The following is a 24,630-nucleotide window of genomic DNA, read 5'->3' as shown; positions in this document are numbered from 1 at the left end:
ATAGGCAGCCATTATTGTGAGTGAGTAACCTTTGTGTAAACCTGAGGTCTAATCACTTATTCAATCACTAAGGATTGCATCCCGGCTCTCCTTCGCCCCCCACCACCTCCACCGCTTCCTCTAAAAAGCATGCTGATTTTCGTATTCAAAAACCATGGATACACTTGAAAAAGATATATATTTCTGTCCATAGCCGGGCTCTAATTGGTTGCCTGAAGTACTAACAAGGTTCTCCTGGTGGGTGTAATTAAATTAGAATACATTGTCATGTTAACTAGGTAATTAAGTGAGCCATAGATGATCTCTAAGAACTTTCTCTTTCTGTTATCTGGCAACAAACACTGTATATCTTACAAGCATTGATGGATGCATAACCTCACGCCTGCAGATTCTACATATTTAGTGATATGTTAACATGGCTCAAAGTAGAAACTGCCATCTCTTGTGAAACTCATCTCCCAACAGTTAACACCGAGGACAACGTGGCACCCAGCCAGACTGTGCACAGTTTGGATCAGACTTTTCCTCTGTCACACCATCAAGGGGAGGCAACAAAAAAGTGGAAGCTTCAGCTTGTAATTACATGATGGGCTCACTAAAACAGCGACGTTTAAAGCCATCACACACTGCTATCTAGACAGATTCAGTGTGTTAAAAGACGATTTGTTCACAAATATTCATTACAAAGAAATTCCACAATAAGCTGCGAAAGGATTCGTACTTTTGTTAGAAAGAGGCTTTCACTGCACCATATGCTGCACACTTCACAGTCAAGATCCATCAAATAAACAATGACGAAGTGTACATTCATAACGTTCCAACAATGTTTTGCAATAGAACGTCAGACTGTAATGAACAACTAAAAACGGTTGTTTAGAGGACCACTAAGGTATTAGTGAGGCATAGAAAGAAACACACCTCCTGCCATGTGCTATATCGCTGCTACATCTGCAGACTGCACTCACACAAAGAACCATTAAGGATTCTATGTTGTTCCTTCAGAATACAGAAACTCTAAGATGCACAAAATTGGGAAATTCTAAAGAGTAATCTCCTCAGGTGTGTAGGGCGACTATTATCCAGCAGATCACCTGGCCCCCCCGGGGAGGTGGCGGTCCTTTCACCTCGCACCTGCTGGTGTTTGGCAGCACAAGGCTCACACATCCCTTCCCTGCATCTGGACGACACCAGATGTTCTTGAATAATTTCTCATACAGGTGAAAGTTCTCGCAGCCGAACCTCCACTTGCTCACCGTTTCCTCCGATGCAGACACATTAAGATACGTGCCCGCAGTTTCTGCTCAGGTAACTCTTCCTTTAAAACCTGTGCTGCAGCAACAAGGGGAGGTGAAAAGCTTGAGGGAGGGACACCCAAGACCCGTTTTTTTCCACGAATTTGTTTTGACCCCGGCTGAAAAATAAGACTGTAACCGGATCTTGAAAGGTTGCATGCCTCAAACGCATCACAATGTCCAAAAAGAAGATGGTTGTTTAGCAGGGCAACACTTCTTTCTCTGAAATGTTGAATAATACATGTATATCTTTCTGTGATCCAGTGAATTTGATAAGCGTATATAGAAAAGGATTGGTCTCAACGTAAACCATTTTGCTAGAGGCTGTTCTCTCCCCAGTCCAGTCTTCCATAAATAATTTGCCTTCAACCTTCACATGCATAAAAATTGCAACTTGTTGGTTATGAGAGAGAACAGTGAGGATGCACTTTGAATGCCAATGTGCCGATGAATAAACAATGGCTCACTGCTCCAGGAGCAATGCAGAGCTGCCAGGAGACATTGCTTTGAGTCCACAGGCTCTCTAAATGGTTTTCACCACAGACCAAGCCTTTCAGTCAGATGTGAATGGGAGGCTGTTTTGATCTGGGGCGGGAGTGGGTGGGCACTTTAATAATTTCTAACAAAGCAAAAATTCCCAAGGCGCATTGGACAACCTTGGAGGATTTGTCCTGATTATCCTGCAGCCACTCAGACCCGTTTTAAACGGCGATGGCATGGGCCTTCTAAAGCAACAGGCTCATGGTGTATGAGGAGTAGCCTTCCATTCGCTTTCAATGCAAGTCATCCCTGCCGAGGGCACCACCGTGGTCCACTGGAGGGATCTCTCATTCTCAATAAATGTTTACAATTCCCGGTGGTTCTCATTAAAACCTCTAAAAAGCAGAAGGATCGCTAAAATAGTCAGGATGCTCTGGAAGGTTTTGGTAAAGATATGAAGTGCCTGACAGATCGAAGTATGTTTCTCTCCCCAAAACGCAGTGGGAACCTCGAACCTTCTGCAGTGCTACAGTGCCACCTGGTGGTGAGTCGATGCGAACGTGGGAATGCACGTGTTGTTGAAATGGGCAGTTTACACAACCTGAAATTCGGTTGGCGAGATGATTAAAATAGTAACGCTTTTTTAATTTTTCAACCAGGACCTTAATCCCCCCGTTTTATTTTCTAAGTGAGTTTCTGAGCATAGTTACTGCAGTGAGACGAGAGCTAAAACAAGCTGCAATGGATATTCTTGGTGAGATTAGACGTCATTAATTTACTTACTTGCATTTGAGAAAGTGTGTGATAAAAAAGCAAGAGGATGAGTCGGGTTCCGCTTTTTGTTTCAGATGTTTTCAACAGTTTGTCAAATCCCCCCCCATGATAAACGAGTCCAACACACTCAACACTGATAAGATGGCTTTATTTCTTTTTTAAGGGCGCACATTAAATAAAGCATGTCTTTAACACAATTTGCTCGTGTACATGTTTGGATTTCAAACAGCCTCTTTAAAACAACATTATATTGTATGTAAAACACCACATTGTTAAAAGTTCTCTGAAAGAGAAAAGGAATTCATTTTTGTGACAACACCACGATGCCATACAAAATACATTTTCTCTTTAACGTAACGGAATTAGCTAATTAGCATTTACTGTATGTGTAGCATATTTCATAGCACGGTAGCTTTGACCAACATCATAGCACTCATTGTTATTTTAAGATTGCATTCTACACTGTGTGTTCAAGGAAAAGTTAGAAACTCCCCCTCAAAAGGGCTAATTTAGTATTTAACGATTCAGAGCAAGCCGTTTATTACAGAAAAAAATATATACTGTATATCAAGAGGCTTCATGTACACCATATTAAGACAATGTGTTTCATACACTGATATCCTCAAAAGTGCTTGTTCATGTCTGAGCAGACTAGAATAGAAAACAAAATGTACAGTACGTTGGCCACATTAGCAGAGTGTTATTTATACAAATATAATACATTTCAAATCAACACTTTCCTTTACTGAAATCATATGAATAAAACCAGATTCTTTAGCTTGGCATCTCTTAGACATTTAATAAAATATATGAGCCATCATTTCACTCTCCCTCTCACTCTCTCAAATTCATTTAAGACACTATCTGCATACTTTTTCCCTTTGAGCTCCCTCAAAAGCTGTAGCAAAATGTGAATCTCCCAGTGATGGCGACATTAGGATCCCGAGCAGCAGCCTCACGCGGCGCAGCTTCTGACAAACACAACAGTCTGTTGGCCTTGAAGAGGATAAAGTGCTGTTCTCCTTTGGCCCCGATATGTGGCATCGGATAAAAACCAGTGGTAACAATCAGTCGTAAACCCCGGCCTCTGATCTCAGCACGGCGTGGTAGAAAGCCTCCTGAGCCAGAGCCTCGGACAGCAGGCCGTGCCCGCGGGGAGACATGCAGCCCTGGCCAGGCGAATACCCAGCAACGGCTTTAACGGATCTTGTGGGTTTAAGTCGGGGCGCTGCGTAATACCCCTCCTTGTGGTCGTATTGCGTGGCTCGGACTTTAGTGCTCTGCGTCCTCCTGTTGGATTGGGTGCAAAAGGATCCCAGATGTTCGGGATCCAGCGGGGATTTGGCCGGGTGGTGGTAGTAGTGACGGCTTTCTCTGGTGCTCTGCGACCTCCCCGGCCTCCTGAGGATGCCGGGTTTCACCACACAGTAGCTGTTGGCGGCGTCGGGCATCGGGAATGGACCCTGGTCGCGGACCTGTCCGTGGCTTCTGGTGCTCTGCTCCTCGATGTTCGGACAGCCCCTTTCTGGAAGAGAGGGGACTTTGCGCAGCGGGGGCTGCTGCCGCGAGGAGGTCTCGTTGATCTGAATCCGCCTGGACGGACCCGTCTCCGCATTTGGCCGGTAACCGTACTGCGGCCTGACGACTCCAGGGTCGCTCTCCTGGGACCTCGGGGAAGTCGCCTCCGCGGCGTTTTTGCTTTCCGCCCGGTTAGCGGAGAGGAGGAAGGCGTCCCCGGGGTCCGACTTGCTTCTTGTGTGCATTATGTCTCGGTTTCTTGTGTCAGTCGACGAGACAGGGCTGTCATAAGGAGACACGGCTGCACATGCGTTTTTACGTCTGGATATGACAGGTTGATACAAGGCCCTCTCAAAAACGTCTGCGTCTCTCGCCTCGTAGACGACGGTGTCCCTGCTTTCCATGTAAAGCTCTCTGTTCGGAGGAGGGACGCGGCGTGGGGAGTAGTTATAGTAATCCGACGGTGCGCTGCCCCTCGTGGATCGCACGGTGTAAGACTGACTCTGCCGGATGGCGCTTTGCCAGCGAGGGTCTCCGTAACAACGGGAACCATCTGCAGGGTTTATGTCAGAACACGGGCTGTGACTGTGGTCGGCGCGCGTCTTCTCGAACTGCTGCCGGACGGGGTAAACGCCGCTCTGGATCAGCCTGTGGCGGGGCGCTTCCCGGCTCGACGTCTGCTCGACATAAAACATGGTGTCGGGGGGCGGGGCTTCCGTCTCTGCCAGCTGATAGCGACTCATCTGAGGGGCGTGGAAGGAGCGAGCCCTGCGGATGGCCGGGTGCCCCATCACTACGTCTCCAGACCTCTGCCACTGGCCTGGTTGCCTGTGGCAGCCACTGACGAGGCGCTCGTCTCTGTTGTAACATTCGTATGGAGGCGACAGAGGTCGCCTCATCCCTAAAGTGCTGAAGCGGCCGTCGGAAGACTCTCTGTGCACGTTTTTTGGCCCCAAAGCGAGATGTGGCAGAGCATCGGGCCGAGGGCAGTGAGGAGCGGGCACCCGTCCTGTTTGAGGCGGCCGATGGCGGCGATGATGATTGCCGTAGACGTCCTCAGCCATGCCGAGAGGCGTGTCGTCTTCCGGGCTGTAGCGGTGGGTTGAGGAGGGCTGCGGTGGACGTGGAATGACCTCCTCGATTGAGCCCGGCATGGACGTCTCCGCCAGAACGGCGCGGAAATTGAATGCATTGATAGAGCCAGAGTTCGCGTACACGGGAGAAGTCGACGGGCTCGGAGCGGCGCAGGCGGGTTGGGCGGGCGTCGACACCCCGACGCTCTGATACGTGGGCTCTGCTTGAGTGGCGAGTTCCGTCTCCTCCCTGCAGTTCCTCCTCCTCCCGCTGCCTCCGCCCCAGCTGCCGGACCTGAGCGGGCTGACGTACGGGGGGAAGTTGCCCGCGCTCCCCTTTCCGTCGATGACCTGCAGCGGCTCAGAGGCGAGGTGGGCCGGCAGGAAACGGAGAGGATGGGGGCGGCCGTGGCTCTCCACGGGGCTGTGCGTGGATGCCGGCCACTGGGGAACTGCCGAGGGGTAAGGGCCGCAGTACTCCTGGGGGTACACTTTAAGATCGAGAACAGAGGGCCGGGGCGGTCTGTCCTGGCCGGGGGGAGCCTCCGGCCTCTGGGGGGGCTGCGATGGGACATCGCTTCTTCTCTGGGAGCCAGTGCTGGCCTGGAGGGCGGATTCGGCCAGAGCCAACGCCAACTTGCGTGCAGCACTCGTCGAGGGAGGGTGAGGAGGGAGAACAGACACTGAACTCATAAGTCTATCTGTTCCTGGGGAGGGATAAGACAAACAACGCTACAGTATGACAAGACAAACAAAGCTATGGTAAGACGTGATGGGACAAGACACAAAAGCTTTCATAAGAAACTACAGATTGCTTTAAGATTTAATTAGATACCCACTCTAAACAGCAAACGGCATGAGGAGTGGTACTGACCTGGATCGGGCAGGTTCTGTGCAGACTGAGTGAGGTCGGTCAGGGCTGAGCCGTGGCTCGCTGTGCTGAGTGGGCTGCAGCGTCGGTATGGCGCTCTTGGCTCCTTCCCATCTGCCAGTGGAGCGTCACACTTCCCTGCTGGGGGGACAAGAAGAAGGAAGAGGAAGAGGAAGAGGTGGATTAGAGGCTGATTCATTCAGCAACGTCTGTCTGCATCTTAAACAATTTCTTTCTGAGCTTAAGAGATAGCTGCTCGGAGGCAACCGTCTTCCCACCTTTACCGAGAACAGGGCTGATATCTGGAGATTGGAATCCGATGATGTTGTTAGCAGAGGAGATGGGCTCCGATTCATTACAACAGCCCGCGTTCTTTCGCCATTGGCTTCCATCTCGGTTGCGTTGGAGCCCAGGCGTCGCTGAGGCAGGGCTGCACTGAAACGACATGGGGTCAAAGTCCAAACTGTAGATGCCTTCAGCTGGCGCGCAAAGATCGAGATCGTCGTCCTGGTGCGGGGGCGAAATGCACGCCGCCGTGACCCCATCGGAACCACTTTGACTCCTGTTCAGTGGGTGGGTTCTGGTTCTGGGGATGTGTGCGTTCTCTCTGTGGACTCCAGAAACAGCCTCACTAGTCGAACGAGGTCTGCGGGGGCGGTAACTCGGGGGCTCCCCTGGGATGCAGAAAAGTAAATACATATTTAGACTGAATCATCTGTGATCACAGAAACACAGATATTACAAATCCCTGTTAGTGTGCATGAGTAATTACCTTGTACATTATGCAAAGAAGTGAGAGACTCCTCACTTTTGGTGGAGCGCAACGTGCCGCTATCTCCTCTTCCACCTGCAGATATTTTCAGACTTAATACACACTGCCTCTAAAAAGGACATTTCAACGCACCGCGCGGTCAAGATTGTTGAATAAATTGACTTGTTCAACGAGGCACGGGCGGCCCTGTGTGTTGTGCGTGTGTAGCAGCAGAAGGGCTCTAACCTGGCAGTGCAATGCTCTTGATCTCGTTAGGCTCGCTGGGGTGTCGCTTCAGTTTACGCTTGGACACAGAGTGGGACTTCCCCAGGTGGAAAAAGGAGAGCCAGTTCCCCACAGGAGACTTCTTAACTTTAGTCGGAGGCCGCTTTCCGCTAGGAGGAAAAAAAATCATCATCAGAACATTATCTCAGTTTTTCGGGACTTTTGGAAATCAAGAAATGCTGATATGTTTTTGCATCCCCACGATGTGGAACAATGAATTGAATCAATAAACAGGAGGAGGCGGTCCCTACAACTACCTCTCCATCGGGAGCTCGATGACTGTGTGGAACTTGCCGAGCAGAGCTCCGGGTCCCTCTCCAACCTCGATGTAGTCACTTTGGGTGAGGCAGGGCGTGGTGGCCGGCGAGCCCAGCTGAGCCTGAGTGCGAGCTTGAGCCTCCTCTAGAGACAGTAACTTTGTGGATGGGGAGCAGACCAGCAGGGACTTGGGTCTGGATGAAGTGTTGTTACCTGAAGATGAAGATGATTTAGAGAAGGTCGTTATCTCCACAACAGATGCCGCGCGTCGATCTGGGCCCCCCCTTCCGACCAACCTGCGCTTTCACGTATGATGGCGTTGAGTTTAGCACTGAAGAGAGCCTCCGTGTTGTTGAGGATGAACTCCACCACCACCGACTGGATACGCACCTCCATGAACGCCGCCGTGCCGCTAAAACAGGCCGACTCAATCTGTCTGGACCTGAAACACCGTCACAGAACGGCACAACCTATTTCAGAGCCCTGGCCCACAGAGGCATGCCCCAGTTCACTGTCACAGATACACCAGAAGGAACGTTGGGGCCCAATGAATCAGTCGGCAATAATAGTCAAAAAGTCACCTGAGAAGGTTGGGCGCCCAGACGATAGCTATGTTTTTGGTGTGCATGTTAGTAATGGGGCTGAAGGTGGCCAGGTGAGAGAGGTGCCTCATGAGGTACTCCAGAGTCCTGCAAGTAAAGAATATTTAATATAATCAATATGTATGTTCTCCCTGTCAAAATGTTTCAAAAGTTAAAAAGGCCCATGTACAGCAGCAATGTTATGCTGCACTGAGGCGTGGTTTGAATAATATTTAAATAATTCAAAGCAGAGTTTCACATGGTTTTCTACACATTACTAGCGTAAGCATCACGGCCTTGACTTGTTCTCATGCAACACTGCCTTTCTTAGAAATATATATTTTTTTAAACCCACTTCCGGCCACCAGGTTGCAACAGTGAGCTTTGAACATGACCTGTAGTGTGGAGGAGGAAGCTGCTGGATGACATTGTGGATTTTGACCAGCCTCTCCTCATCTGTGGCTGCAGACACGGCCTCCTGTGAAGACAGAAGATAACGCACACGTCACAGAGGGGCTCATAATCACTGCGGAGGGAGTTGCCTACACAGTGCTACTCTCTTTTTTTCCCCTTTTCTATTCAGAGCAGCCAGTGTTCTGACTTAATCTGCTATTCTGTTTAAGCGTCCTCATCCCCCGCTGTTCCTAGAAAGCTCTGCATAATGCAATGACCCCATTTTTGAACGGCATGTAAAACTGGGCTGGCAATTTGTACATTTGTTTCTCAGGTTCTTTGATCGTCTCTGAGTAAAAGCAAATGTTCAGCTGCTTCCATCCCCATATCAATGTGCAGCACAAGTCCCTGGCCCAGTTCCACAGCTCTGTTCCTTACGGAGAATCTGTCGTAGAGCTGGTAGGTGAGCAGAGGGTTGGGCAGCTCTCTGAAGTACAGCTTGCAGAGGGAGCCCACTGAGTGGATGTCCTGTCTGAAGACGTCCCTGCTCAGGTCGGGGACCTGTTCGGAGTCAAACTCATGCCTAGGCGGGGACGGGAAGAAGAAAATGACAACACAAAAACAAGCAGAACATTTAGAAATCTTAAATTTGATACGCAAACAAAACAAGACTATGCTGCACTCCATCATTATCTTTAAATAGGTCAACAATTTTATCAATGCAAGATAAATTCCCTTTTTTTTGCCCACACACAACAGCAGATTATGAGCCGATTTATCTGCTAATGAGTGTTTGCTTCATGAATTGCTCCCGGCTAACATGGAATAGATGAGATAATCATTACAGCCATTCAAAGCTGCACAGCTTGAATCAAATTGCATTTTATAGGTTTCAGAAGAAGCAGCTCAAAACCCACATTTGGAGAGTCAGCATTGTTACAGCTATTTCATTGATATATTATTTATATTCGGGTGAAATTTATCATCAAGACAATGAGCGAAAAGAGCATGAACCTCAGTTTCTGGATGTTGGAGGAGATCCCGGACAGTCTGTAGATCCCATCCACGACTCCGTGGTTCTCTATGAAGTCAGCACAGCTCTTAACAACCTGCGGGACTACAGGAGAAAGTGGGTGTCAGGTGAGGCCATCCTACCATAGAGACACGCAGCTTTTGGCAAATCTGCAACAACCTACTAAGCAAAAGCACAACTCGATAGCTGGTTATCCACACCACACCACCGACTCACTTCACATCAAACATCGCAGCAAAGCATCACAAATCCCTTTATACGGCTGATTCACTGGGTAATCCTTTCTTCGGGTATTTGCGGTTTGAAAAGTGTGAACCGCAAACCAGGTAAGAATTACACAATGAGAGATGGGAGAAGCCATTGTGGAAATATTTTACCCTCGTGTCCTGAGTTGTGGAGGTATTCCCCCAGGTCGCAGCCAAACACTCTCTCTTTGAGGATACCGCGCTGCCGCAGCTTCTGAGGTGGTGGTCTAGACTTCATGAAAGTCCTCAGGAACGTCACAAGCTTCCCATGCTTCTTACACACTGATCAAAGATAACCATAAAACAATTTATTTGTGAGGATCATTTTATACCAAAAAAAAATGCAGCACAACGTCCTTTACATTAAAGAAAGATAAACATGAAAAACAACATTGAAATGAATATTCCTCAAGGTGTGACCTTTCTGCAGGTTTCAGGCAGAACTCTACCCACAAACAAAACCTCCAGCCACTTAAAAATCGCCCCTGGGAGCGAGTGTGAAATAAATCATCGGGCAGAATGACGGAAACGCACTGAAGAGTACCTGGCTTGGGCACCGAGCTTTGAACACTGGAGGGAATCTTGTCATTTATCAGCTCAACGCAGTCGCAGGGGAAGAAACCAACCTGCAGGGGCAGAGAAGAGCGTGAGACGGGGCTGTTGATACACTCTGAAGTTTAACAGGACCAGTGAGTGTGTTTAATGCTGTGGCAGACTGCAGTCAGGTGATGGTGCAGAAATGGGTCAGTAAGCATGAGGGTTCATGCAGCCTCAGGCTTTGCATTCTTAATGTGCAAAACATGTTAGGATGCCGCTCAACGGCAATAACAAACTGGATGATTTTTACTCAAATTTAAAGATACACATTCCCTGAGGATGAAGGACTTGAAAACAATGTAATTTGGATGAAGGACTGTTTTACTTTACTTAGACACTGTGTTGATGATTAATGTATCTTTCTTCTTATATTTCGATATCAAAAGACCTCTCTTTTCTCTTCTTGGAAAACAGAAAAATATTCAAATAGACCAACGTTCCACTCTTCACTCAGGGCTCAACACTTTTACTCACCAAAATATTTAAAAAAAAAACTGATCAAGATACTATGCAGTTTCTTAATTCAGCCTGTACAAACTTTTCAGTATACATTTGTGTCCAGCTCAAGGACCCTGGTATGTATTTTTCCTTTAACAAGTCAAATTTTTGTTCTCCATTCAGGTTCATCTGGTTCTTTTTCAGTTAAATCTATTTGCAAATCCGTATGTGACGTTAATGGCAAAAGCAAACTTTTCACTCCATGGTCAAACAGCATTATTTGCTTTGTCATTGTCTGTAAAAGTCGTGTGAACGTGATTAAACGCACAAGCGCAGGTCCAGTATTGTCAGGTGCAGGGAGTTCAGGTTCATACTGTAACAGCCATATATTCAAATTTCACTGATGCAACAAATATGCAAATGTATGCTTTTTTCTTTTTCTTTTTTTTTTCTTTTTGCTATTTCCTCTACTGGTTTTTGTGTGTTAAAAAGTGGGCTACAGTGATGGCAACCAAAGGCCAAGGCCACCTGCCATTTTGTACAAGCCCTGTTGAGTCTGAGTAAGGCCCAGCGGATGATTTACCTGAAAGCCGTGTTTCCCTCTCCACCAGCCTGTGTCTTCTTTGGGAGGCATGTCGATGACTGACACAATGTCCCCCACCTGGGTCACAAACAGTGGGAAGTTGAGGACAAAGTCGGAGCTCAGCTGATTAAAAAAGCCGTTGTGATGGGATCACAAATGTGCATATTAAAGCTTGAAAGTGAAATAAACTGGGCTCAAAGTTGCAAAAATAAATATGATACCTCAAAGGTCAACTCGTCTGAGGCCTGTGCTGTGTAACGTTTGGTGACGTGGGCAGCAGCAATGGCCGGGACATTGATCGAGGATTCCTCAGACACCAGAAGATGGTTCCCCTTGTTGTCAATCTGGAAAATAAAATAAGGTCATTAGCAACCATCAGACTTGTTGGCAAACCTTAGCTCAAAGACTGGAAGCAGGAAGAAGCTGCTGGGTGTGGTTTATTTCAATAAAAATGTTTTTTATTGGTTTAAAGTAACAATGTCATTTGAATTGATCTCAAGCAACAGAACGGGGCCTACTTTTTAATAGTGAATGTTTTATATCGAATTCAATTGATGGTGTCATTTTGTTCTAGAGAATCAATATAGGTGGTAAGGAAACAGCAGATGAGAGGATACCTCCATCCATGTTAGCACCGGACCACAGTTGATCTTGTTGTCAGCGATGGCGGAGAAGCGGGACAGGTAAGTGGCCAGCATCTTGGTCACTGACTGAATGCAAACACAAGATTGGGATTATGTAAAGTCTGACAATTTAAGAGTAATATTCCACACATCATGCAACACAGCGGACAGATCACAGATGCAAGAGTTGTAGCTCTTTGGTACCTCAACAGTGTCCTTTACTGTGTCGTATCGGGGCAGCTCGATGAGCTGGGAGTACCGGCGGTCATAGATACACAGGTGCAAGTATTTGTCCAGCAGCCGGAAGTCTTCATAGGATCTCTTTACCAGCCAGTTTCGAACCTGACAAAAGAGAGACAGAAAATGTTGTAAGATTGAGGGCAAAAACTGTTTGATATTAAACCATATACTTCATTTTCAGAATGTAGCCAGTATTGTTACCTGGCATGTGATCTGGACCAGGAAGACCAGCTCTTTCGAGTCCAGACCAGCCTTTGGTCCTTCACTCTGCCCCTCTGCAAAGGCCAGCTGCGAGAGAAGAAAGATTATAGACAGAGAAGCCAATATTAAGAGGAGCCCACATTCTGAATAATGGATGCATGTAATACAACAACCTCTCTGTATGTGACCTGGAATACAAGAAGAACATTATGCCCAAACTACAGTTTGTCATTAAATAGTAAAAGAGCTTTTATACTTAGCTATGGGTTGGAATATAAAAACCGTCAAAACCAGAGTAACATTGAATTACAGGAGTATTTCCTACAAAAAAGATGTACGTTAAGACATTTCTTTTTTTGAAGGATCTTTCACTAAAAAACATCTTTGATATAGAGTCTTCAAGTCTATTTGAGAAATGAGTGAAGTGTATTTCTTCTAACCCTAACATAGCATTGATTCATATTCTCACTTGACCATAAATCCTGCAGTGTGAAATATATAATAGATAAACTGTGAAAGTATCAGCGCTCAGAGGTAGATTTAGCAAAAATGTCTTCGCTAACGAATCTTCGCTATGCCCCGAAACAGACAAGATGAAAGCCTTGCAGCACTTTGGGAATACATCGATAGACATTACATCAGTAGAGGTCACTTCAAAGGCTGAAAACAAGGAAAGTTTTGGTTATTTTTAACAGATAGCTAGTCATCCAGATCCTCTGTTACACAACACATAGCGACCTAGTTACAGAAACAGACAACCAACGTTAAAAAGGATGCAGATGAGAGATTTGTTCTTGAATAAGTCATGATGAAGAGCTTTGATACACGGCGAGGATTTGTCTGAAATAACAGCCCTGAAGGGAGAGCCTGATTTAGACATGGTGAGGGTCAGGAGGCCGAATGCATGATGGAAAGCATTGTTGTCATACATACAATTACACAAAAACATGATCCTTTTCTGATGAAACCAGGTGGATAAAAAAATATTATTAAACAAAAGAGAGACAAACTAAAAGTTTCCCGAGGAAGCATGTCTGAGGATCATGTCATCACTATGATGCTAACACATTCTTGACTGCCCCTTACAAAATAAAGCATGCTAACATACCTCAGATGTCAACCCTTTGTGCAAAAATAAAACCTGCACAAATTGATATATTCCCCAAATTCCAGATCCAGAAGTCAAACAAAATACATACACATCCAAACATTCAGGTTACCTGCCACTAAGGCATCCATCCACAGCTGGAGGAAGTGGCTCTTTGTTTGGGTTCAGCCCTCGTCCTGGACCTCAGTAAGCTCCTCAAACTAGCTAAAACCTTGGCAGCAGAGTTCAGACGCGGCTCCTTTCCCTGCCTGTTTGCCGTCCCCTGCTGCCTAACGTGAAAAGCTCATTCTAACACTGCTCTATTCAAAGCAAAAATTCGGAAGAAGAGGATGCTTCCCCCTATGTCTTGTACACCACCGCTCCCTCCTCCTTCTCCTCCTGCCTTAGTCCCCCCCCCCCCCCCCCCCCGACCCCCCTCCCTCTCCCCTACTCTGCCTCTGTCCCCCTCCCCCCTCTCTTAACCGCTCTCCTTTCTCCAGTGACAATGGGATGGGGGGGGGGGGGGCGGTAAATGGGCTCAACTGGCACAGACAGATGCACAAGCTCATCCATCATACAGAGGCGGAGCTGCACAACATAGATAGACAACCCTTCTTCATTTCAAAACCATTCACATTCATTCCAGTCTCAAAACGAGATTTGAGGTAATCTGGAGAGAAATCAGTCGGGCAAGCTGCAGACAGAGGCAGGCTGCCGACAGAGGCAGGATTCAGATAGAGGCAGGCTGCAGAGAGAGGCAGGCTGCAAATAGAGGCAGGCTGCAGACAGAAACAGGCTGCAAATAGAGGCAGGCTACAGACAGAGGCAGGCTGTAGATAGAGGCAGGCTGCAAATAGAGGCAGGCTGCCGACAGAGGCAGGCTGCACAAAGAGGCAGGCTGCAGACAGAGGCAAGCTGCAGACAGAGGCAGGCTGCAGATAGAGGCAGGCTGCACAAAGAGGCAGGCTGCAGATAGAGGCAGGCTGCAGATAGAGACAGGCTGCAGACAGAGGCAGGCTGCAAATAGAGACAGACTGCAGACAGAGGCAGGCTGCAGATAGAGACAGACTGCAGATAGAGACAGGCTGCAAATATAGACAGACTGCAGACAGAGGCAGGCTGCAAATAGAGACAGACTGCAGACAGAGGCAGGCTGCAAATAGAGACAGACTGCAGACAGAGGCAGGCTGCAGATAGAGACAGACTGCAGATAGAGACAGGCTGCAGATAGAGACAGACTGCAAATAGAGACAGACTGCAGACAGAGACAGGCTGCAGATAGAGACAGACTGCAGATAGAGACAGGCTGCAAATAGAGACAGACTGCAGACAGAGGCAGGCTGCAGACAGAGGCAGGCTGCAGATAGAGGCAGGCTGCAAATAGAGACAGGCTGCAAAAGAGGCAGGCTGCAGACAGAGGCAGGCTGCAGACTCTGTCTACAGACAGAAGCAGTCTGCTGTCCTTGAGTTATTCTGTGATTATGGTACAAGAGACCTGAAATGCATCATTGGAGATACAGCGAGAACAAAGACTTGTTTCACAGATTAAGCTGATAAAAATATGAATGATTATCATATTATCATCATTAATATTATTAATGTAGGATAAATCAGATTATGTTATTGTATGTGCATGTGCATGTGTGTATGTGCATATGAGTGTGCACGCTGGCGGCTTTCAGTGTCTCCCCACACTGGAATATCTTTTCCGGCTGAGCTCGGGTTTTCTTCTCCCTGTGGAGCTTTTCAAGGTCAAACTGTGGTGATGCCACACTTGCCTGCACTCTGCTGATGGAGCCATCACATCATGGCAACAACAGCAGGATGTTTATCCAACAGAGAGGCAATGCATCCTGGGAATTAAGACTGGTCAGAGACGCACTGTAGTCCACTAGATATTCATCCCAACAGATGTGCATGCACTCTTTTTGTGTTGACGACTGCTGCTCTCTGCCGGTAACCAAACTGAACTGCACCGAGCTCAACCAGGCGGCTAACAGCCGCTTCCACACAACTGAGCAACCGCTATTGCTTCATTGCTTCTCATTATTACTGCTCCAAATATACTTAAAAATGAAATATACTTCTTAGCCTATTTGTTTCAACCATTTGCTGGCTGGTAAGAGTCGTTGTATCTATGATTTCCTACTGTGACAACAGGATGTTAAAATCATGTCTGCAGCTAATGTTGCAACGTGCAGATTTCCTCTAAATGTTTACAGTGTACAGTCTACAGGCATGCTATTAACACTGTGGGGCTCAGTAATGCTTTGAGCTAAAGACCATGTCGCATGCTGATGTTAAGCAGTTTAAACCCCTACTATGTTCCCCTAGCATGCTAACAATTCCTAATGGTCAACATTTTTAATTAAAACAATTTTGAATTATAATTAATGTATGCAAGGTATTATAAATATTTGTACCCATACTTAATGGTCAAATTAGGGGGAACAATATTACCTACATTTAATTGTGACCAAATTTTCTCACACCTTGTTTATCAGAACAGATTTTGACTGTCAAAATGTACCAATCCTACAAACCAATTCAAGTAAACTTCTGTGTCGCATTTACTTGCTGATTGACATGTGCTTAAGTCAAAGTAGTAAGTCTGGATCACAGATTTACAGGTCAGACGATTCTGACAGTAATATACTGTAATGCAAGGGATTAACACACTGCCGGAATCGGATCATGGCTTTAATAAGAATAGGACTAATAAAATATGTCACAGTGCAGTAACGTTCTGAACAAATGTTTATTCTACACCAACCACTGTGATGTGGCATGGAAAAAGAATGGCATTGCAATCAAGACCAGAAAAGAGAAACAAGTATGTTGATTTGATGCCACATTGCATTTCAAGGATTTCAGGAGCAATTGACCAAAAGCCAAAATGGCTGTTGAGGCAAAGACATAATTACTAAACATAGCAACTCTCTGCTGTAGAAGTCGCTTCACGTATTTTAAGGTCTCACCTGTACAGTGCCGAAGTCAACAGTCTCATAGTGGAAATGGGCACACTCTGCCAACCTGGGGAAGTGACCTTTAGGGAATGTCAGCCTAAAAAGAAGAAGAATAAAAAAAACACAGCACAAGAGGCCCTCATCAGTATTCAAAACACTAACACTGTGATGGAGAGGAAATCAAAGCAAAGCCAAAGAGGAAAAAGGTCTATGAATGTGAGGGAACAGGGTTAGAGACCCAGCTGGCCGACTTGTCTGTCTGCGCACATCATTTTAGAGGTCCTCATTTCACTGGCCTAAATAAGAGCCCTGTTTTTATACAGCCCATAATAGCACCGCCACTGTCACAGGGAGCACCTACTTCTTCACGTTCTTGACCTTCATGCTGGCTGTGCTGACGCAGGAACGCAGGAGGGGCTCGGCCGGGAGCTCTGTGATGTCATCACTCCTCACCTGGACAACAGAGGAAGCACACGTCAACGAGCGGAGAGGTGAATACACTCAAGATCATCTTAATGCACAGAGTCAATCATGTAAGTGTTGAGTTGAGGAACATTATGCATATAGCATGATACCTTATGACAATGTCACAGTGTATATTATATTATGCTAATCTTGTGTTTTATGATGTTATGTTTGTTATATGTATTAGGCTATTGTTATTCAATGCTAAATTATGCTACAGTTGTTTCATTAGATTACCAATATGTTATGTCATGCTTAATCTAGCTATGCTAAATTATGTCAGGTCATGTCATTATTTGTAGATGATTTAATCTCAACACACGTTTGTGGACTTGTGACAATTGTGCAGGATGATGCATATTAAGAAAGACATATGCAGGAAAACAAAATTAGTACAATTGAAAAACTGTATGTATGTAACACTTGACAGAGACTTTGATTATTAAAACGGAACGATTAGTCACCCATGCAGATGATGGAGGATATTTATTTATATTGTCACTTGTCTGCTACAACATTGTCATAGCACCTTTATGTAATAACTCCTCTGACACGCCCCCTCCCTCTCAAAAGGTGATATGATTGAATCCACTTCTACACCTGTTCCCACTCTTTTCACTTTGACAAATGACAAGAGTGCGACATGACCTCATGCTGTGGTGACATCATGGTGTGAATCACATTCACAACCAACGCAGTGCTCGTGGAAGAATAAGGGCGACATGTTTATTGCGTGTTTTTTTTTTGTATGAGTGATGAGTCAGAGTTGTGGGGGCGTGTACCATGGCAGTGGATGTCTCATGTTGCTGCTTCTCTCCCGGAGGATTGTTGTAGGTGGCTTGAGGTAAGGCTTCGTCTTTGTCCAGGTCACTAGATGGTTGGACATCCCTGCAGAAACAGAAAGGAAATGTCATGTATGGATGAAAATGCAAGAAAGGTGACATGACATACTGCTTGTATCCATGTAGTCTGGGCTTTTCAAAGATGATTCTTAGAGGGTTTTTGTTTTTTTTAAGCACAAGGGGGAGCAAGTGAGGGAGATGATTTCACATCATGGGGCTTGGACTCACAGAATGCCATTGCACCAGAATGGACAACATACAAATGTATTAGTTCTTAAAAACTGATTTAAAGAAACATTGGAGAATTACCATATTTTCAATCCGATATCAATGGGAACACAACGGAAAGGTAAAAAAAAACAGTGTCTTTTGTATGTGCTCAGGAAAGCATAGCTCAGCTATTCAGACATCCATAAAGAAAAATTAACCCACCAGGGAGTGCTTGACAAAAGCTTAATTTGAAATGTGACTCGATGTATTTGGGATTGGAGGGTGTCTCTATTCAGGTCAACTTTCATGAGCAACAAAAAGAGGAGAAGACAGGCCTTGAATTTGTCACAGGGATTTAGCGGGATGAAATGAGGACACAGACACACAGGGTCCTTTATGTGAAACAGAGTGACCGAGCTAATTGCATAAACATAATGTAAATACACGGTGATATACAGTAATCTCTGGGCCTATGGGGGCTTTACACAGGAAACGTTTTCCAGTATTTGTCTCTCTGAAAACAGAGTCATGTTTAAGGCTCACCATCACAATTCTACCAAGTGTATTCATCTGCATTCACAGGCCAACACATTTACACAATCTTCTTTATGGCTGTTATTGTGTTTTTACTTTTCTATTGAGAATGACCAAAAAGGCAGCAACAGGAAGCAAATCTCAATCAATCTCATACATCTCAATCAATCTCATACAAAAATCACAACATACATTAAAAAAAACATTGATCTTGGAGAAAGAAATCACACAATTCCGTTCGTTTAAAATAAAATGGAGAAAAATAGTTTCTCACCCCTCAAGGACGTTTTCACTTCCGCGTTGACAATGGGGTCCTGAAGCAGCATTCTCAATCACCGCGGCAACCACACATCCAGCCTCCATGATGCTGCCTGACTGCAACAGACCGCTGTAGAGACACGTGCGGGGAAGGGAAAGGACAGAGTGAGGGTGGGCGCGCGGGGGGGGGAATAGAGGAATGTGCGAGGATGGGTGGAAGACTCCAGCGCAACGAAGACGCCAGATGACAACCCGCCCGAGGCTGCGGCGTGTGTGACTCTCAAGGCAACGATGCAAAGAGCCCAGACTGTAATCTACAATGACATCATACTACAGCGCCGGGGGAGCTGCTTCAGAGATAATGCCAGTCCGGTTGCAAATTCATAAGAAGGTTTTATGAGAACATCAGTTTCTTTTTAGCAAAGTACTGACACTGTCATAGCAGCTTCAGTTCATGTCATGTCATTACATGATGAATTCAAGCTTTTGACTTTTGTTCACTAGATTGTATTGGTATGTGTGTGTGTGTGTGTGTGGGGGGGGGGGGAGGTGGGGGGGGTTATGGGTAATTTTCAAACAAGGTAATGCATCATCAATCACAAGTTAATATGTCCTCAGTTAATGAATGTTTTTGTTACTCTTTTTTTGGGCCACATCAAATGCCTCCAAACAAATGGAATAATCCAGAAATGAGTCCATGTTTGTTTTGGCACTCTAGCAAAATTAAGAAGCATTTGGGTTTAAACATAGCAATGCTCAAAAAACACAGGTGCACTGTCTGCTGACTGGTTTTACATAAACTGATGAGAGGCCTTATGCGAATAAGCACAACAAAAATATGATGTCAACAAAGGTGGGTCATGCATTGTGACTTAATCTGTCCCTTTCTTTAGATAATATATTAGATAATATAAAACTTAAATCTTATATGGTGCTCCAGCTCAGGCTCACATTGATCAGAGTGCACCCTGAGCATGTTGCCAGTGTGTCACACAGAACAACATGCCTAACCTGCAGGTGCTTGGACAGTGGGAAGGAACTGGAAGCACCCATAGCAAGAGATAACATGCTTACTCCTCGGGTTTCCACAGCTCAAATGGTGCATTCAACTGACACTCGGGCCATATTACCAACGCTCTTAAGATAAAATTAAAAAAAACGTTCTTATATGTTACACTGACAAAATGGTTCTGCTATTCTTCATTTGCTTTGAACATATTCAATGGATGAGACGGATGGGTCAGCCCCCATCACTCGCACTCTTTAGTCTACTAGTACTGCTTGTGTCTTTATATACTGTAAACAAACAGAAAAAATGCCCTGATGAAGTCAAACTTCCTCATGTAATACCAGCAGTCTTCCCAGAACTCGTTCCCAAACACATGCGGGTGCTTCGTGTTAAACAATCACTTCAGAGGATCCAGGCGCAAAAACAATCCTCTTTTTCACCTGTCCTGACACATCATGAATAAAAAAGCCCTCCGTTATTTTTTTTTAGCTCTTCCATGAAAAATGTTTGAAGGAAGGTGTAAATTCCTCCGTCCGGGCTGCCGCTGCATTACCAGTTTCTCACCAGCTCCTCGTAGCCTGACTGGGTTGCTGTTGGCTGACTTCACGCCAGGCAGCAGTACATGCTGGATCGGACTCTACTCTATCCACGTCTCGGCCTGTGTCCCTTCTCCGAGCACCATAACCTTGCCAGAGGAGAGCCAACGTTTTATATAGAGGGACAACTATTGGATGATGAGAGATAACATCAAGTGCTGTTTTCACAGAGGTCACTTGGGAGAGGCGGCGGTGGTTCGCAAAGTAATATGAGCGAGCATTTTAGTCAGCTCCTAAAACCACGCAAAACAAATCTCAACTACACAGCCAACCACATAATCAGGAATATCTTTATCTTGTCTTCAATATTTTGACAATGTGGTGCTAAGTGGGCAGAGATTCCTCGGGGCATTATGCATTCCATGATGCATATAACAGAAATGTTGCATGGTACACTGTGCGATGGCCGGCCTTGGTGATTGTACCGCGTCAGACATCAGTGAGTGTTTTCAAGGGAAGGAACATGTTGTACTCTACTTTGCAGGAGGAGCCCGGCTAGCTGCCTGCAGGGGCGAGAAGAGCGGTGGGCTTTTGTTTACATCTGAAAGACCCGGGGAGAGACGGCATTTTAACAATTGAGTGTCTTTATGAGACTATTTTGGAAATGCCCCAAATAGATGGAGCTATAAAAAGACAAGGCTGTCACATTGGTGAATATAAGTAAAGATCTTGTGCTGCAAGTGCCGCTGTCCATGGCAGAGAAAATGGTTACCTACTGACAATTAGTGCTGCATTATAGGTGAGACAAATAGGACAATGTCAATCCAGGAGCCACACAACCCCCCCCCCCCCACAGGTTTAATGTTAAAAAACATAGAATCAACGAATGTAAAATCAGTCGTTCTCCATCAGTCAAAGCAAAATGAAGTCTGTGTACAACAATAAAGAAGCCTAACTACCTGTCACACTGAAAGGGAGACGTGTTCTCATGTGAGGACACTGGAGCAGCACAGATGGATGTTGCCCTGGTATGTGATGGCCTACATGGCGTTTTTCAAGAATAAATAGGGCAGCCCACACAATCTTGCACACCGTTTATGAAACCGGTATCAGCGAGTGTGCCGACAGGAAGAACGGCTGCCCACGGATTTGCAGCTAAAAAAACGCAGCAGATGCATTTAAGTGAGTCACGGCTATTTCTTCACATATTAGAGGATGAAGAAAGTAAAGCGGAGGGGGAATAATAATAGAATGTTAATGCAGCTCTTATATGGATATTAGGTAGTAATTGTAGTGACCTAACAGGTGGTGTAGCAGCCATAAGATGGGCTGTGATTGACACACACAAAGAAACAAAATCATAGTAAAAAGGATTAGGTAGCTAATCAGGGCGGGTGTTGTGGTAAAGTCTGATATTGAGTTGAGTAATAGTAAGGCCGATCTGTCATTATCTCTGTTGAATGGACTTGCACAACTGAGCAGTGCAAATCCATGTAAAAGGCAGATATTTCTCTACATTAAAGTGTTCAACCACGTCTGCGGGCAACTAGTTTTTGTGCAACTATAACTAATTAGTCAAACCCGGCATGTTGTGGCCACTAGTGGGATGAGGCAGTAAGCTGTGAACCTTTATTAGCAAAGTGCTTATTTAAACAGATGCAGAGAAACATAATCCTTTCTATGGAAGTCCTAGTGACTGCAAATACAATATTTACGTTTTTTTAGCTGACAACATATAGATGAGCACTGTCACGAGCTGGAAAACCATTAGCCGAGAGACATCATAAAGCTCTACAGACAGTTGCTAATCCACAACGTGGTCTTGATTTTGATGTAGATAGGAAACTCAGTACAAACGTCGTCTCCTTCAGAGGATGTGACAGGGCCAAGGAAAGTTGGTTGCATGCTCTCATTCTGCGCTTTTGAATGCAGTAAATACAAGAGAGAGAGAGAGACAGAAGCGGCAGAGAGGGGCCCGTAGTTGCCATGGTAATCTCTCTCTCGTCCCTTCCATCGTGACTCGTAGCTCCTAACGACTGAGGATGAGTTAGCACGACGAGGAAAAATAAAGATTTAGAGGGACTTTTGACTACGAGCTTTGACACATCATCACCACGAACATCATCAGCATCATCATCATCATCATCATTAGGCCACCTGGTTTAGGCAATGACAGCATCCCCTCAGACAGACAGCAGGTGTGTGCTGCTGCTCTCTCATTTAGACCCAATGCAGAACATTAGCATTATCTATTTTTCAAATCAACCGTCTTTACTGGAGCTTTTGTCGCTCACGTCACGTTTTGTCAGAGGAGGAGGAAGTGGGCAAAGAGCGGAGTCATATGATCCTATAATCGTCTTCTAGCGTGAGATTAACTTTAGTTCATCTCACACTGAGTCGGTGTCATGGCTCAATCTTTGTCGTGCAACCATCAGAGTCACAGATGAAGGGCGGAGAGCCGGCTGAGCAGCTGGGCGATTAGGTTGCAGACAACCAAGGCACAAATATTTAATCAACAAGTCAATCCGTCACCTAAGCCTCACAGTGCAGTACGAGCCCTCTCTGTTTCAAGGAGACAATTTACTGAGTGAAACTAATATTTTAGGAATGCCAGTATATGCTGCTGGTTGGTTAACGTAAAATGTGTGACAGAAACTCCCACAATGTGATTACAGACACCTGCCAAATGGAATGCAATACAATCCTGGTGCATAGGTACAAAATAGTAGATATAGTATACTGTCCCAGCACACTCAAACACATGCATAAAAATATCCTAAAACCCAAGATAATGTCGTTAAATAGCATGTATGTTTATAATCACATACAAAAAGGAAAATCATGCTGAAAACTGTTAAGTTAGAGAATTTGTTTCAAGAATAAACTGTCAATTCTAATTGGCTACTTATTTCAGCACAATATAAAACGCATACATTTATCCTCCACACAAAACTACATTTCTTAAAGAATTCCTCCACAGATCATTTGTTTTATTTAATGAGTAGTGGTTTATTCTATCAAAAGGTCCAAAGTATTTCCTAAAGCACAAAAGCCTCAAACCCAAATGTTGCGGATGGGTTTATACGGGGTTCACTACACTGTGCAGAACTCACGATGATTTACTTTCATGATTAATCCGCCATGTATTGTCTGGATTACATCGTCCAAAGAATCAAGTCTACAAATCGCTTAAAGGATTGCTTTAAACACATTTAACGTTTCAGCATTATGTTGTCAAACCTTCACATACACGCGCGCGCACACCAGTGTACTTTGACCTGTTGGGCCCGGCCGATCACTGGTCAGCCTCGTTTAGCCACGGACGCACGTAGGCTACACTCTCCCCTCTCTCTCTCTCTCACTCTCACACACACACACACACACGCACATACACGCGCGCGCGGGCGGGCGCGCACTCGCACGATCCTTTAACCGACCTAACGTCGATCGTCTAGCCGATTAAAAGCCGCCCGCGGATCGATCCCCGGTCGGAGCAGCCTACCTGCCGCGCCGCTCCGCTGCCTCCTCTATGGCGCACGGCGCTCCGCTTCTCGACGAGGAAACATGCTGTCAGCATCGCACTGCACACGCGCTCTACTCGGACCCCCGCACGGGTTTTGGGCCGTAGGTCTGAGGTAGATGTGATATCAGGAGTCATTCCGGGGAGCCGCGGGCGGCCGGCTGCTGTGAGTCTGCGCCTGCCAGCGGGAGCACGCGCAACTTCTTCTCTCGTGCCCGCGCCTCCGATGTTTCAGCCCCAGGGGTTCCCGGACCTTTTCAATGTCAAGGACCGGAATATAAAGCAGGCGAGAGAGTATATCTCCCCCACCCGCCTACACCCCCACCTTTTTTTTGATGATGTTCAGCCGCCCTGGGAGCCCCATCTGGCAAGTTGTGTGGTTGTTAGGTAATGAATTACATAAGCGCAGTGTAGGCTGGGTGGTAACAGTGAGAGGAGTGTAACCTGGTGTGCAAATCTCTTCCTCCTAATATATTATCTTATTGTGCCTGTCTACTCAAGGAGATAATGTGAGACAACTGGGAAGCCCAGAGCTTGTGCGGACACGTTTGACCCCTTCAAACAAAAATAATAATTCATTTGGCCCAGTCAACTACTTTGAGAGTGTTGTTTATGTCATTAATCAAGCAAATATCTCTCATTGGTGGTAGCAATAGTTCAACGTTTTCTCAAGCACTCGAGGCAACATGTCATTACACGTTGTATTAATATTTCGCAGAGGTAGAAGATATAGCTAATTACAGGAATTATAGCTTAGCACAAAGACCAGGTTTAAACCATTAAGACCATAAAAAAAACAGCCGCCCACAGCTACTTCAAAACGTCTCAGCGAGTTGCATCAACCTCACAGTATTTACAGTAAGTGTGTTGAGCTGTCATCATCTCATGGAAATATGAGGCCTTTTGGGAGGAAATAACCATATTTAGTACATTATTTAAATTTATAAACTAATTATTTGATAACGAC

General features: G+C 45.6%; 1 protein-coding gene across 1 annotated transcript; it reads right to left on the bottom strand.

Annotated features, from left to right (window-relative positions):
- Positions 1-2,677: 2,677 nt before the first annotated feature.
- Positions 2,678-24,056, bottom strand: arhgap32a (Rho GTPase activating protein 32a). Its single transcript, XM_037460068.2, is given in 24 exon segments — positions 2,678-5,844; positions 6,012-6,156; positions 6,158-6,208; positions 6,210-6,682; positions 6,781-6,855; positions 7,006-7,154; positions 7,302-7,515; positions 7,599-7,744; positions 7,884-7,991; positions 8,279-8,361; positions 8,715-8,859; positions 9,291-9,393; positions 9,687-9,836; positions 10,099-10,180; positions 11,173-11,250; positions 11,394-11,516; positions 11,790-11,882; positions 12,000-12,137; positions 12,237-12,323; positions 16,302-16,386; positions 16,651-16,742; positions 17,537-17,642; positions 18,615-18,728; positions 23,646-24,056. Coding segments are annotated over 23 exon segments (5,046 nt in total). The 5' UTR covers positions 18,704-18,728; positions 23,646-24,056; the 3' UTR covers positions 2,678-3,613.
- Between the last annotated feature and the right edge of the window lie 574 nt (positions 24,057-24,630).

This window comes from Pungitius pungitius, chromosome 3 (genome assembly GCF_949316345.1).
Source record: "Pungitius pungitius chromosome 3, fPunPun2.1, whole genome shotgun sequence".
NCBI lineage: Eukaryota > Metazoa > Chordata > Actinopteri > Perciformes > Gasterosteidae > Pungitius > Pungitius pungitius.
The sequence above is the reverse complement of the archived record's forward strand: the minus strand, read 5'-3'. Positions and strand labels throughout refer to the sequence as shown.